The sequence below is a fragment of the Jaculus jaculus genome, chromosome 1 (genome assembly GCF_020740685.1).
Source record: "Jaculus jaculus isolate mJacJac1 chromosome 1, mJacJac1.mat.Y.cur, whole genome shotgun sequence".
Taxonomy (NCBI): domain Eukaryota; kingdom Metazoa; phylum Chordata; class Mammalia; order Rodentia; family Dipodidae; genus Jaculus; species Jaculus jaculus.
The window spans coordinates 30421925-30438036 of NC_059102.1; the positions used below are offsets into that span (position 1 = coordinate 30421925).

The window sequence follows — 16112 nt, forward strand, 5'->3', positions numbered from 1 at the left end:
CACTGCCTTCCACCAGCTCACTCCAGACTGCTTCCTTGAGGTGGCAGGGGAGACATCTGAAAAGTGTTATTCAGCAATTAAAGGCTCGGAACTTTGGCTTCAGACTAGGTCTGGATTGAAGCCTATTCGGCAAATTACTTTCCTTATGGGTGATAAGGGGATGACGGGGCATAGAATGAAGTATTAGTTGCCTGACGTGTACAGAGCAGTGTGTGGTGCGGTCAACACTCAAACTAATAGATGCTCCGGGCTGCAGGGATGGCTTCGCGGTTAAGGCACTTGCCTGCAAAGCCAAAAGGACTCGGGTTCAATTCCCCACACGTAAGCCAGATGCACAAGGGGGCACATGCGTCTGGAGTTCGTTGGCAGCTATAGACCCTGGGGTGCCCATTCTCTGTATGTGCCTCTTCCTGTCTCTCTCAAATAAACTTAAAAAATTAAGAATTAATAGCTGGAGCCGGGCGTGGTGGCGCACGCCTTTAATCTCAGCACTTGGGAGGCAGAGGTAGGAGGATCGCCGTGAGTTCGAGGCCACCCTGAGACTACACAGAGAATTCCAGGTCAGCCTGAGCTAGAGTGAGACCCTACTTCGAAAACAACAACAACAATTAATAATAATAATAATAATAATAATAATAATAGCTGCTTTGATAGTTTCGTCCGGGCTGGACCTCACCACTGCCCATTCACGGAGCCCCTCCTTCGCTGGGCTTGCCACTCGCCTATTGGTCCAGATCGCAGGGCTTTGGCCAATCGCCGGGCTCGAGAGCGAGCGCATGCGCAGGCAGAGCCAATGGGCGCGGGCGTTGCGGTCTCCTGGACACGGCGCGCACCGCGGCGGCCGCTCCGAGGGCCGCTCGGCGTCTGCGCTCCGCCCGGCCGGCCGCCGGGGCCCGGGGACGCGGCATGGCGCAGGACCGCGACCGCGACCGCGACGAGGCCGCCTTCCAGGCCGCCACGCTGTCCGTGAGGTGCCGCGCGGGGCTGGGGCGGGGCGCCCGGACACCCCGTGCCCGCTTCCTCCCGGGTGGTCTGCCCGCTCGGCGCCCACCTTTATGCCCGGTCTCCGCCCCACCCTTTCCCGCGGCCTCGCCCGGTTTGGTCCAGGCCCCCTCCGCCTGCTTACCCGGCCTTGCCTCCCTCCACCCTTCATTTCTGCTTCAGCCTACCCAGCTCTCGCTGTCTGTCTGTCTGTCTGTCTGTCTGTCCGTCCCGCACACCCCATCTCACATCCCGGAGATGTTCCCCCCCACCCCACGCCCGTCGTTATTTCAGGCCCTCCACTGCCTTCCCTCCAGCTCCCACCCTGCAACCGCGGTTGCTTTTGCATGTGTTGAGGGCGTTGTAACGTAGACGCCCCCCACTGCCCATACTGCATCCCGAGGCCAGCCCCAGGGTCCCCTCCCACCTCCTGAGAGGACTTATCAAACCTGTGTCCATGGCCTGCCCTTGCCTTCTGTGCCGTCTTGAAGCGCAGCTTCAGTGTTTAAATAAAAATACAATCTTCCTTGTATTCGACCCGCCTTCCCCTAGCATGTATGCTTATCACACAGGCCTTGAAATAATGTTCCCCTCACGTTCTAATCCTTTCACCCATGACTCCACTCACCTTTTAAAAATAGATCTTCAGGTTTCAGATGCAAAACCTGTTCACTTGTGGAAAGAAGCGACTTGGACCTGGGTCTTTACAACCATGCCGACCTACTCAAGTCGTTTTTAACTTTTATGTTTAAAACACAAATCAGTGACAAGAGCCCTGTGCGCGCTGTTTCCTGTTAGACACTTGATCTCTCCTCTTTCTGCTGCTGTCAGTTTTGCTCTTGCAACTATACAAGACCTCAGAAATCCTTTGGTGTCTTTAGGTTCAGTCAGGGTTTACTTAAAAGTTCTCTGAGGAACGACTTTAAGGTCTGTGGAACTTTAAATGTCTATAGTTCATGGATTCAAACTGGTGTTCTACCCAGAATGTCACTGATCTTAGTTGATGGGGCAGAAAGGGAGTGAAAAACAGAGCAGGCATGTTTCAAAGATCCTGACAACCTTCTATTTGCTCTTTAAAAAGGAAAGAAAAATTATTTGAACTGTATTATATTGATGATGTCCTTTTTCCAAAGATGGGTGCAAGGATTCCCTAGTCAGAATGTGCATTTTGTCAACAATGACACCATTTGCTACCCTTCTGGGAATTATGTCATCTTTATTAATATTGAAACCAAGAAAAAGACTGTACTCCAGTGTATTAATGGAATTGTGGGTGTCATGGCAACCAACATTCCTTATGAAGTTGTGGCTTTCTCGGACCGGAAGCTAAAGCCCCTCATCTACATATACAACTTTCCTGCATTGACCAGAAGGATCAAATTAAAAGGTATCCTGGGATGGCCCTCCTCTACCCATAACTGAAGGTCTTATAAATGAAGATGGTTTTCCTTTCAAGTCAAAGGAATCAAGCTGATCATTAAATATTTAAGTAGGCTACAGCCTTGCTAATCCAAGTACCTATCTGCTTATCATCAACATAACTGTTGACCAGGAAACTATTTGAAAGTGCAGAAACTGAGCTGGGTGTGGTGGCAATGGCCTGTAGACCCAACGTCTTAGCAGACTGGGAAAGGAAACTGCTTTGAGCCCATGAGTTGGAGGCCAGTCGATCTAGGCAGGAGAGCAAGAACCCAATCTCAAAAATAAATAAATAAATAAAAGAAACTGTCTTCCATCCCAAACCCACCAAATCAAAACTTTTAATAAGACTTCCCAAGGGATTTGAGAAACACTCATGTTAGAAGACTGACTTCTTACAGAACAATGATCTTTTTCTTCCTTAATCATTATTTATTGAGAACTCGCCTGAGCTGATGTCTGCATAACCAATAAAGACAAGTGTGAACTTCACTCTGTAGGGGGAAGGTAGTATCTAATGTAAAGTTTGTGATGATGGCAGATGAGTGCTCACTGTGTTCATGCGCACGCGTGCACACACACACACATACACACACACACACACACAAAAAAACCCAAGTGCTCAACTGGTGTTACCTACTGCTTGTACATTTTGAAATCTTTGTGGGGGCCATGCTGCATGTATTAAGGTAAGAGGACAATCTGGCGTGTTGGTCCTCCCCTCCCACCTTGTGTGAGGCCTGGTCTCTGCTGTATACCACACACGCTGGCCTGCCTGCAGCTCACTGTAGGAATGCTGGGATAACAGACATGAGCGGCCTTGTCCAGCTTTCTGGGGATCTGAACTCGAGTCCTCATTCTTGCACTTGGGAGCTCGACATGTAGCACATGCCTGCAGTCCTAGATCTAGAAGATCTAGAGTTCAAGGCCAGCCTGGGCTAAAAGTGTGACTGTTTCAAACAAAACGCTATACACTACGTGGGCCAAAGGTCATGCTTGAGGCTGCTTTTAGTTTTGGAGCCTTGTAAGTCAAATAAGTGGGTTAAGTCAAGAACCATCACTAATTTACACGATTTGTGGGAAAATTTGTGTCCTCACCAGATTAAGTCACATTTTAATATATTTTTGTTTATTTGAGGGAGAGAGACAGAAAGAGAGAATGGGCACGCCAGGGCTTCCAGCCACTGCAAATGAACTCCAGATGCATGCACCCCCTTGTGCATCTGGCTTACATGGGTGCTAAAGAATCGAATCAGGATCCTTTGGCTTTGTAGGCAAATGCCTTAACTAGTAAACCATCTCTCCAGCCCTTAAATCACATTTAAAAACAACTCATTTAGCATGTTGGGAGCTGTCTATACAGGCTATTAACTACCCTTCATCTTTAAAGATCCCCAGCTTAGTTTTCAGCTGTAGACCTGTGCAAGAAATTGGAAATAAATCCACACCAGTAACATGTTAAATAATAAAACACTAAAAGAATTCACAATAAAGTTAGGACCAATTCATCAAAGATATCTATTATTAAAATAATCACTTTATATCAACCTGTAAAGTCTAACCGGTATGATAAAATGTTTAAGAAAGTATAACTGTGGGAAAGGAGAGTCTAGGGAATGTCTATAAAAATGCTTATATCAAGATGCAAGTAGACTTAAATATTTATAAAGAAGCCAGAGACATGAGTTCAATTGCTCATGATGAAGACAGCCACTAACATCATGGATTGGAAGTATTAACTCCATAGAGACATCCCTGATGGAAGAGCTACCTATAATAAATCAATGTGTTTCTGACAAAATCGTTCATAGGTTTATTACCATAGAGAGAATGTAGTACTTAGCTAACTGCAGAGTTCACCTGGGACAATAAGAGAGCATGGTGACAAGGCAGAGGGTTTTGGTGACCTTATGGTGCTATAGACATTAGGAGTGTGCTATTCATTTGGGGACTACTGGGTCATGCAGGAGTTGAAGACTGGGGACAGGATCTAGGAAAGTGAAGTATATGATGGAGAAATTTACAAAAGGATGTGGGCTATTCAACAGTGATGTTAAGAAAACAATATTTGGGGGCTGGAGAGATGGCTCATTAGTTAGAGGTGTTTGCTTGCAAAGCCTAACAGCCCAGATTCAGTTCCCCAGTATTCATATAAAGCCAGATGCACAACATGGTGCTTGTGTCTAGAGTTTGTTCTGCACACCCATACTTTCTCTCTCTCCCTCTCCCTCTTCCCTCTCTCTCTCTGCAAAGAATAAGTTTTTAAAAGAAAATAATATTTAACCAAAAGCATCAGGTTAGATATACAGTACATCAAAATATATCACATGGAAAAAAGCAAACCCATTTGAAAAGTAGAAGGCAATTTAATAGGCTACTGAAATTATTTCATGTTCAGAAAAATTTTACATATACTTTAAAAAGATAGAATGATGAAAGAATGACCTTACCTAGACAGATCACATAATTATAAATGACCAATTATACACAGTCCAATTTCACTGTTAAAAAAAAAAGTGTAGTTTAAGCCCGGGAGCTACTTTTTTTGAAATGCAGTTTTCTAAAGACCATGATTGTTAGTCAAAGTGCAGTGGGACTGACAGCATTCCTGTAAGCTTGGTCTTCCTGGGAAATGTATATTCATGGTCACTGTGAGAAGCAAGACTCCACTTTAAGGCACTATGATAATCAGAAATACAGTTACAGTTTTGTATGCAGAGAAGTTAAAAAGTACTGCCATAAAAACTGAAGATGGAAAAGAACCCAGTCCCTAGCAGTACGAATACATGGCAGTGTGTCAAAGCTCCCTGTACAAGGTTAAAAACATACATTTTAGGGCTGGAAAGATGGCTTAGCGGCTAAGATACTTGCCTGTGAAGCCTAGGGACCCACATGGGACTCTCAAGATCCCATGTAAGCCAGACACACAAAGGTGAGGCAAGTGCAAGGTCGCACATATTCAGTAGGTGGTGCAAGTGTCTAGAGTTCAATTTCAGTGGCTGAGGCCCTGGCACACCAATTCTCTCTCTCTTTCTCTCTCTCTCTAAAACTACAAATAGGGATGGAGAGATGGCTTAGTGGTTAAGACCATTGCCTGCAAAGCCAAAGTCCCAGGTTCGATTCCCCAGGACCCACGTAAGCCAAATGCACAAGATGGTGCATGCATCTGGAGTTGGTTTGCAGTAGCTGGAGTCTCTAGCATATCCATTCTCTCTCTCTATTTGCCTCTTTCTCTCTCTAATAAATAAATAAAGATGTTAAGAAGTGAAAATAATTTTAAAACTAAAAATAAAATTAAAAACTACATTTTAAAGAAATATTAAGAAAATGGTAAAATGCTTGTTATAATGTGAACATAGAAACCAACAGGACACTATGAATGATCTGAATTCTATTTCTGTGTCTGGTTTTATGTGGATCTTACGAGCCCAGGCCTATAGGCTTTGCAAGTAAACTCTGTAACCACTGAACCATGTCGCCAGCCCCTGAATTGCATTTTATTTATTGGTCTATTTATTTTCAAACAGAGAGAGATAGAGAGAATGGGCACACCAGGGTCTCCAGCCACTGCAAAGGAATTCCAAATTCATGCACCACTGCGCATCTGGCTTTATGTAGGTATTGGAGGGAGAATCAAACTCCCATCATTAGGCCTTGCAGGTAAATGCCTTAGGTGCTGAGCCATCTCTGCAGTCCTCAAATACCATTTTAAAAATATTTATTATATGTAATATTCACTCCATACTCATAGCTATAAAAAGCAAACTTACATTTAAATAATTATATTTGTATGTATTTTTACATGTAAATACATAGGATAAAAATACCAGAAAGAAGCTGGGCACAGTAGTAGACATTTGTAATCCCAGTATTCAGGAGGCAAGGACAAGAAGGTCTTGAGTTTAAGGTCATTTGGGGCTACATAGTGATTTTTGAAGCCCGCCTGAGCAAATAAACTGGAATTATTACAACTTCCCAAAGTACTGGAATTGTGAATAACTTTTAATTGCAATGTCTCATTTGAGACTTTTTGCTTTTGTTTTTCGAGGTAGGGTCTCACTCTAGCTCAGGCTGACCTGGAATTCACTATGCAGTCTCAGGGTGGCCTTGAACTCATGGTGATCTTCCTACCTCTGCCTCCCAAGTGTTGGGATTAAAGGCATACACCATCATGCTCTGCTTCATATGAGTCATTTTAAGGACTTGGGATCATTCATTTTGAATCAAACTGAAACATTAATGTGCCGAGTTCTGAGATGACATCTATCCACAGGGTCCTAATGGTCTTAATTCACTCTAGTAAAACATGGATCCCAGGGCTGGAGGGATGGCTTAGTGGTTAAGGCAAGGCCAAAGGGCCCAGGTTCGATTCCCCAGGACCCACGTTAGACAGATGCACAAGGGGGCGCATGCCTCTGAAGTTCCTTTGCAGTGGCTGGAGGCCCTGGCCCACCCATTCTCTCTCTCTCTCCCTCTTTCTCTGTGAAATAAATCAATAATTTAAAAAATTTTTAAATGGGTCCCACTAGGACTGGTGGTACCTGCTTATAATGCCAGCATTTGGAAGACTGAGGCAGAACTATCATGGGTTCAAAGCCAGCCTGGTTTACATTGGAAGACTCTGTCTCAAAACAAAACAAAACAGACCAAAAATAATAATGACAAAAGCAATGAAAGCAGTTCTTAACTTTGCTATTAGATTTCTGTTCATGGTCTTAGAGGTTGACCAGAAGGAAATCTTTTGCTGCAATAAATAGTTAAGTGCTTTAAAGATACATTAAAAAAATCACTAGAAAAGAATGTGACCATCAAGTCCTTGTAATGGCTTTTATATTTTAGGCAATATTCTTCTGGACTACACTTTACTTTCCTTCAGCTACTGTGGCACCTACCTGGCTAGTTACTCCTCTCTGCCAGAATTTGAGCTGACCCTCTGGTAAGTTTCAGCACCCCAAAACATTTCCTTCACTAGATTCCACTGGAATTGTGTCCTTCTGGATATTATAAAAGAGAACGTACATGAATATCTGAAACAAGGGAAGATAGAATAAAAATCCCAGTCATTTAATGTAGTTGTTTAGGTATGAAATTTGTCAGGGCAAAACCATATGATGGCTAAATTATTGTCTCTTTTAACTCACGTGCTGCAATATTTCCTTCATCGGGTAACAGGTGCAAGTACAAGTATTGTTTTTAGTGACATCAGAACAGAATGCTGAGAGTGTAGCAATAGACCACATCTGTCACCTGGCCATCCATGTAGGAAAACCTGTGGATTAGACAGACACAGCTCTGGTCTGAGCTGAGTCATTTCGCGTGACCAACTTCACGGCCCCATTCACTTTTCCATCTGTAATATCAACCTCTTCAGGAGAGAATAGTTGTTATAAGGAGAAGTATAAAATGTTCCAGGAATTATTGAGGACACTCTTTAGACACAAAAATTTCTTGCACAAAAATGTAAGAATCAAAAGCATATTGAATTTATGTGCTTTATTTCTTGGGTGTGTGGACATGTTTGTATGTGTGTGGGTACATATGTGTACACGTGTGTGGGGGCCAGGGAACAATCTCAGGTGTTTCCCTTAGATTGTTGTTCACTTCTTCTTAAGACAGGGTCTCATTTCTGCCACCTCAGTGCTGGCCCTAAGGCATGTGCCTCCCACTATGCCTGGCATTTATGTGGGTGCTGGGGATCAAACTCAGGTCCTCATGCTCATGAGGTAAGCCCTTTGCCAAATGAGCCACATATACCCCTGGTCCAATTATGCATGATTAAAAAATAGCTTTACTAAACCAGGCATGGTAGTTTACACCTGTAATCCTAGCACTCAGGAGACTGAAACAGGAGATTGTGGTGAGTTTGAGGCCAACCTAGGCTATGTAGTGATTTTTGGACCAGCCTTGGCTACAGTGTGAAATCCTGTATAAACAAATAATCAGTTTTTATTGAAGGCTGATTGCTTACTTAACCTGCATGAGGCATGAGTTCAATCCCCAAAACTACCAAAAAAAAATCTTCAGCTTTATCGAGATGTAATTTAAATGTAATAATCTGCTCATATATGAAGTATACAGTTTAATCATGGAAGCCAAATATATCCATCCTCCATGTGCCCTTTGAGAGGCTCATTATTGGCCCTTGCCACACATACCCTTATCTTATCCCTGACCTGGCACTAAGCAGTGCCTGATATGTTTGTATCACTCAAGATTCACTTGCTTTTTCTAGAATTTCAAACACAGGGAGTCATACAGGGTATCTTCTGTTTCATTTGCCTGATTTCAGGCAGCACAAATGAAATTTGAATGTCAACAGTCTTTCTAGCCCAGGACATGGATATGCCACACTTCGTCTAGTCACCTCTTGGCAGCTAGTGGTGGGTCTCCTTTACAAGGGTGATGACCCTCTTTATGAGGTCCTGCACATCTGAATTGGGGGCGTGGGGACAGAAACATTCAGAGGCAGCAGTTCCTGAATACATAAAAAAAGAAAAGCATACCACAGTTCAAACAAAGAATGGTCAACTAGAACTTTAGAAGAAATACAGGAATACCAGAACAGTGAACATCCCGGAAGTCTCTGCCATAGCACTGAACTGGACTGTTGTACCAGACAGCACAATCACAGCATCACCTTTGTTCTGGTATTGACCTTTCCCCAGTGAAGTCACGCTTCCCCTTATCCCGTAGAGCTTGCACTCAGTACCCCACTGCAGTGGTGTTAACACCTGAACTCAAAGCAAGGAACAAAGTCCACGGTTTGAGTTCAAGGGAGCTGGTTGCAAACTGCTGAGCCAGCAGTTTTCTTTTATTCCAGCTTGGCTTTTTTCTTCTTGTGAACTCTTTGTCCAAATTCATGTAGTGGGTATGTGGTTGAGTAGGAAAAACCTGAAAAGGGTCTGAGATCTTCCGCAGCATTCAGTGGTCTTGGGCTCAAAGGTGCATGGACCAGAGACACCTCCTGTACCCTGAAGAAGGAGGTCAGGTTTAAGTAGAAGCCTGTATTAGTTTGCTAGGCCCAACTTAACAGGTACCACAACATAAGTGGCTTAAGCAACAGAAATCCATTGTCTCAGGTTCTGGAGACCAGAATTTCAAGATGGAGGTATGGGCGGGGTCAGTTTGTTCTGCAGTGCTGAAAGCACATCTGTCTGTTCCAGCCTCCTGCCAGACTCTGCTGGTTTGCAGGCATTTTGGGTGCTCATTTACACGTGACCCTCTCTCTCTCCCCCTCCTTCCCTGTGTGTGTGTGTTTGTGTGTCTTCATTAAGGCTCAGCCTTGATTACCCTGTCTTAACATAATCACCTCTGTCAAATTCCTGTTTCCAAATATGGTCATATTCTGAAGGAAGTCAGGTCACTCAGCCCCTTTTCTCTGCAGTTCAACCCATAGCAATATCAAAGGGAAACCAGGGATGAGCCTTAAGAAGAGGAGAAGGATCCCAAGCAAGGGAGAGGCACGTGCAAAGACCACAGGATCAGAGAATGTATATCAGGCTTTAATTGAAAGGTCGCAAGAGATTTACTTTAAAGATCACAATAAAGAAATTAGGCATGAGAGAAACAAGCCTGAAAGGAAGTGTGAGGCCAGCTTGCAGTTATTCAGCAGGGAGTGTATCCTCAGGAGGGAGGCAGGGTAGACCTATGTCTTGAAGGCCAATCTGGGTTGCATAGCAAGATCTTATCTTAGCGAGAGAGGAAGAGAGGGAGGAAAGGGAGGCAATGAAGGGAGAGAGGGAGGGAGGGACAAAGTGAGGGAGGGAGAAAGGAAGGAAGGAAGGGAGGAAAACTGAGGCTCTGTGAACTGCTGTGAGTATGGACAATGGGGAAGAAGATGAGGGGAAACAGTTTATCCCTCCTGTATCACTGAGCAAAGGTTCACACCATACACTACTGACTCCTCTGGTTTATTGCCCCCTGCAAGCGACGCTCAGGGAAGCCCCTGAGCATGTGCAGCATGTATGAAGTGAGACACAGGTTGGGTATGCCACATGAAGTAAGTAAAGCAGTAATGTCCACAAAATTAGATAGTCATTGAATCCATGGGAACAAAGGAGGTTAAGGCCCGAGACACAACGAGGTTGGGAGGACATGAGGTATAACATACAAGCTGCATGCCAGAGCATCAAGAGTTCTTCCATGGCGCATGCCTTTAATCCCAGCACTCAGGAGGCAGAGGTAGGAGGATCGCCGTGAGTTCAAGGCCACCCTGAGACTACAGAGTTAATTCCAGGTCAGCCTGGACCAGAGTGAGACCCTACCTCGATAAACCAAAAAAAAAAAAAAAAAGAGTTCTTCCAGAAGGTGTTAAAGGTTGAGACATGCCCTCTTGATTAGTGGCAATGGCAGATGTCTATGAGTTCTAAACAGAGGTGTGGTAAGGGAATGGTGGCGATGGGTACAGGAGGCTTGGGATGAGGAGGGAGAGTGGTGCCGAGGGAGGAGATACAGGGAGTTTAGCACAAGAAATTTAGCTGGAAGAAGACAGTGAGAGACATGGATGGCTTGGAAAGATGCAAAAGAGAAGGTATGAGTGAATAAGCTCTGGAAGACAAGACCTGATCTAGTGCTGGGTGGTCAGAGGCCTTCAGCTGGAAGCAGGGTAGGCCTTGCATGGTAATGGGAGAGAAGTGGCCCGGGAGGCAACCAGAAACAGTGGTTAAACTTGAAAGTGTCCCGACCCGCGGGACCTCGTTATTCGTGGGGGCGAGGGGAACCCTAACCTGAAATAAGATGGGCGAGAGAGAGGAAGAGACTCAAGCAAATGTACACTTGTCAAGAGTCCAATTTTATTGAGCCACAGCGGCCTTTTTAAGGGTTAGGGTTAGGATCTTGGCGGGGGGGGGGCTGGAGGAGGCAGGTGGTGGAAAGTTACAGAATCTTCTTGGCCTTTGGCCTAGGACAGTTTGCGGTTATTCCAGGAATTCACAGTATAGTTCTCACGTCTCTGCAGTCGCCAGGCAGGATGTTAATTAGTTAGGTGTGGCGGGGTGAGGGGATGGAATCAGTTAGGTATGGCAGGGTGGGGGGATGAGGAAAGGTCGGAAGTTGCTCAGGGCAGAAGTTATCTCAGGGCAGAGGTTATCTCAGGGCAAAGATCTGTTCAGGGCTCATCTCCTCGTCTCCAACATGAAAGCAGGAGAAATTCTGTTTTCTTTGTTAGAATGGAGACCATTCATGTTGAGGAGGTAACTCGGGTTAAGGCTTCAGGAGAGTGAAGAGTATTAAAAATGTCTGCTCTAGAACACGAAAGAGAAAAGCAGTCAGGGATGCGACAAGACAGGAGGTTGCTTCGATTTGAGGGTCCAACAGTGGCAGGAGCCAGGAATCTGTAGCATCTCTGGTGTGCACAGCCACATGCTCTTTGCTCCTATGTCTGGAGAAGCCTAGGCGCTCAAGTGTGTCTGACCAAGATTGACAGGCTTGTCAGGTGTCTGAGACAGGAAGTTGAAGAGGAGGGAGTCCACAGGCAAGGGATGGTCAGGAGACATCAGGTCCTGTTTTGCAGTCACTGCTCTCTGAGTTCCTCAGGTGAGGGTAGAGCCCCCATACGTTTAAAATCCATTTCTTTGTTCTTTTCCATCCATCTAACAAAGGACCTCGTTCATGGTAAGTTTTGAGGATATTCACTCAAAAGGGTAAATGAAAGAATCAATTTTAAAATGCTATTGATTTGATTTTAAAACTTCATAAGTGATCAGTTTTCCTTAGTGAATACAGTATCCCCAGACCCATGTGAAATATTCAAACATAATAAACTACTACTTTTATTTTTCAGCATATGTGATGATATATTCCATTTCCTAGGTTTGGCAGAGTTAAATTCAAATCAAATAAGAAGGTTAAAGTAGCCTTGGTGTAGTGTACAGCAATGTGATATTTTGAAAACATACTATTTTGCTTCTTAAAGGAATTCAGTTAAGCATAACTGCCAATAAATTTGATGTTTGTGTTATAGGTTATATAAATTATACACTATGTTCCAGTGTAATAAATTGTCTTAAAATAATCAGATATTTTCATGATATAAATTAAATATAGTTAATGTTTTCCCAAATGCTGTTTTTTCTAAGGAACTGGGAATCCAATACCGTCTTGTGCAGGAAATCACAACCTGGTGTGGATGTGAGCCAGATGTCTTTTAACCCCATGAACTGGCACCAGCTGTGTTTATCAAGTTCAAGTATTGTGAGCGTGTGGACCATTGAAAAGTGCAATGAGGAGCATTATTTAAAATCAAAGTAGGAGGCTTTGTCATTATATAGCAGTAGCATGTTAGTCTTTGAGTTCATGGACTGGGATTGGGCTACTTTGATGAATAAAGTGGTTTTCTATACAAGCACACATACACACATACATGCAGCTTATCAGCTATAACATCTTTCTATATCTTATTACCATGGTGTAGTTGTTTGCATATCAAAAACATTCTCTTTGACTTAATTTCCCAATTAATTTTTTCAAGTCCTTTGAGAATTGCTAGCACAGCTTAATTTTCAAAATTTTAATTTATTCTTAGTATTTTTTTAATGCAACTATTGTAACAAAGGGGAATTTATAAGTTTTTTGCTCCTACTTTTTTTGTTGTGTCCTACTGACATCTCAAAAATAAATATTTCAGGACAAGGGAGAGGGCTTAGTGGATCAAGTGTTTGTTGTTCTGAGCACCCAAGTTGGGATCCCCAGAACCCACATAAGAAGGCAGACAAGCAGGCATCTGTCATCTGAGCACACGATGTGAGAAGGGAGGTAGAGGCAGGATAATTCACTGGAAACTCACAGGCCAGCTAGCCTCCTGAACAGACCTGTGGACAAGAGATCCTGCCTCAAACAAAGTGGGAAGCAAGGATGGACACCTGAAAGCTGTCCTCTGATCTCCATACATGAGTGCCATAGCTCCCCAACCCAAATATGTGCCCCGTTAGATGTAGGAGGTGTGCAGATCTATACAGCATATGGCGGGGTCACATTATCCACATAAGAGGAGTTACAGGAATGGAGAGATGGCTTAGCAGTTAAGGTGCTTGCCTGAAAAGCCAAAGGATTTAGGTTCAATTCTCCAAGTCCCACGTAAGACAGATGCACAAGGTGGCACATGCATCTGGAGTTCGTTTGCAGTGGCTAGAGGCCCAGGTATGCCCATTCTCTCCTTCTCTCTTTATCTCTCCCTCTCTAATAAATAAAAATAAATATTTTTTTAAAAGAAGAGTATTACATATAGTGTTGTCAAGGAAGTCACCTGTTTATAAAGAAACAAACAGAAAAAAACTCAATGGTTCAAAGAGGAATTCTGGGACAAATTGTTAATAGTGGGCACAGTTAATAACAACCGGTGTATATAACCAAAGAGTTCAAAGCCTCAAAGTGCCACTGAGCCGATCACCTTTTTTTCAGAACAAGACATGGTCTTGAAATTTCAAGCTTTGAACAATTGTGTTGGGGGCTGATGAGACAGTCCAGTGGGAAGAGTGCCTGCCTCACAAGCATGAGGGCTGGAGCCAGCCGGCCAGTTCGGCCTAACTGGTGAACTCCAGGCCAATGAGGCCCTTTTCAAAAAAAAGTGGCAATGTACCTGAGGAAGGACAACCAAGGCTATTCTCTGGCCTCCACCTCACATGTACACATGCACCTGCAAACACATAAACATGCACACATACACAACATAAAAAATACATCACCTTAAACCATGAAGCCAGTTAAAACAGAAAACAAGCAACCAGATGAAGGCTAGGGGGAAAAAGAGTTATGCTTAGAACTCTGTCTCTCAAGTTCATTTTCATAAGAACCCATTGAATAGATAAATCTGTCTCTAGTCACAGCTGACAACACCATGCTTTAGCACCGAGGACAATGTCTCTATCAGATCCCTGTGAGGATCTTCCCCTTTCCTCCTTTGCTGCCCTCGAACTTACTATTGTACTTCTGAAGGTTGACTTGGGTGACTTAAAAATATTTTAAATTTATTTGAGATAGAGGGGCGGGAGAGAGAGAGAGAGAGAGAGAGAGAGAGAGAAAGAGAGAAAGGCAGGTAGAGAGGTAGAAAGAGAGAATGCCAGGGCCTTCAACCTTCACAAACAAACTCCAGACTCATGTACCACCTTGTACATCTGGCTTACCTGGGTCCTGGAGAATCAAATGTGGGTCCTTTGGTTTTGCAGGAAAGCACATTAACCACTAAGCAATCTCTCTAACCCTTGGGTGACTTTTTTTTTTAATAAGCACATGAAACAAGTCCTGCCTCAAAAAGCAACAGGATGCTACAGTAGTCACACCATGCAGTTCAGCCCTCTGCTTATGTGATCACTCTCAAAATTACTGTCATTCACGGAACATACCAAGGAAGCTTCCAATTTAATGCCAGCTTCTCCAAACTTACCTTTATAACCATATCATAGATTAAAAGCAGATATATGGTAAGTTTGAAAATGAATTCTTGTTATCAGAGATTGCAAAGGTGGCTGAATACAGCCTATATGTATGTTGATTTTTGCCTACAAAATTTGATTAGTTGCCAACATTTTAAGCTTGTGCTGTGTGTGAAGGAGATGGCTCAGCAGTTAAGGCACTTGCTTGAAAAGCTTGCCAAACCACGTTCAGTTCCCCAGTATCCACATATAGCCAGATGCACAAAGTAGCACATGCTTCTGGAGTTCATTCTCAGTGGCAAGAGGCCCTGGTGGGCCCATACTCACTCCCCACTCTTTCTCTATAAATAAATAAACATGTAAAAAATAAAATCTAAGCTGTTTCTCATAAATACCCAGACTATGGTATTTTGGAACCAAATGCTTCCCATGTTACCAACTCTTTTGAATAAAACTGAGGAGTACTTGCCACTTTTACAAGGGACAGACACTCTCTACTGGTCATACTCCCTATCTCCTGCCCATCAGCATTGTATTTTACAGTTCTTGCTTCAGACATTAACTTTGCATACTTTATTTATTTAATGCGTATATGGGCATACCAGGATCTCTTGCTGCTGCATATGCCAGATGTATGTGCTACTTTACATCTGGGTCATCAGGTGTTTCAAATAAGTGCCTTTGACCGCTGAGCCACTCTCCAGCTCCTAATCCCTGTACGCTTAACTTATAACTGTGTGTGCCTTGTCCTTATATGATATATATTTTAAAACCTGTCCCTTGGCTTTCATCTTCCCATGTATTTTTATATCACAACCCTCCCCTATCTTATACTGACAGGCAGAGGTTACGTCCATAATTAGTTTCTGTTAATCTGTTGTGATGGCTTCCTTATCTACAGGTCAGTAAAACTTCCTCTAGAAGATGGAACATTTTTCAATGAAACAGATGTGCTTTTCCCCACTTCATTGCCCAAGGACCTCATTTATGGACCCGTGCTACCACTGTCAGCCATTGCTGGGCTAGTGGATGAAGAGGCAGAAACTTTCAGGGTAATTACCTTGTTTGCTTAACAGATGGTAGTCTTAGAAGTGAGTTTTCACTTGGCTATGAGACAGGAAGGCTTCAGAGGATGGTCCTGATGAAGAGTGAGAGACAGAGACTTTGGATGGCTGAGTTTAGATGTCTGGGAAGATGATGAAAAAACTGGGAGCCTCAATGATAATTTTATTTTGGACAGACTGAAGTTGAGTGGACAGGAAGCATTGAAGCAAAGATGCTGGGTGGAAGATGGCAAGTAGACCCCATGTCAGGATAGAGAGGCAGGGCTGGAAACACAGACGT

At 43.7% G+C, this 16112-nt stretch overlaps 1 protein-coding gene across 1 annotated transcript in view; it reads left to right on the forward strand.

The window, feature by feature from the left end:
- The first annotated feature begins 906 nt into the window (after nt 1-906).
- Nucleotides 907-16112, forward strand: part of Cfap43 (cilia and flagella associated protein 43) — a 105765-nt gene continuing 90559 nt past the window's right edge. Inside the window, exons 1-5 of the mRNA XM_045161221.1 lie at nt 907-971; nt 2115-2368; nt 7240-7336; nt 12477-12644; nt 15670-15820. Of these exons, the coding sequence (XP_045017156.1) occupies nt 907-971; nt 2115-2368; nt 7240-7336; nt 12477-12644; nt 15670-15820 (735 nt within the window). The remainder of the gene's footprint in view (nt 972-2114; nt 2369-7239; nt 7337-12476; nt 12645-15669; nt 15821-16112) is intronic.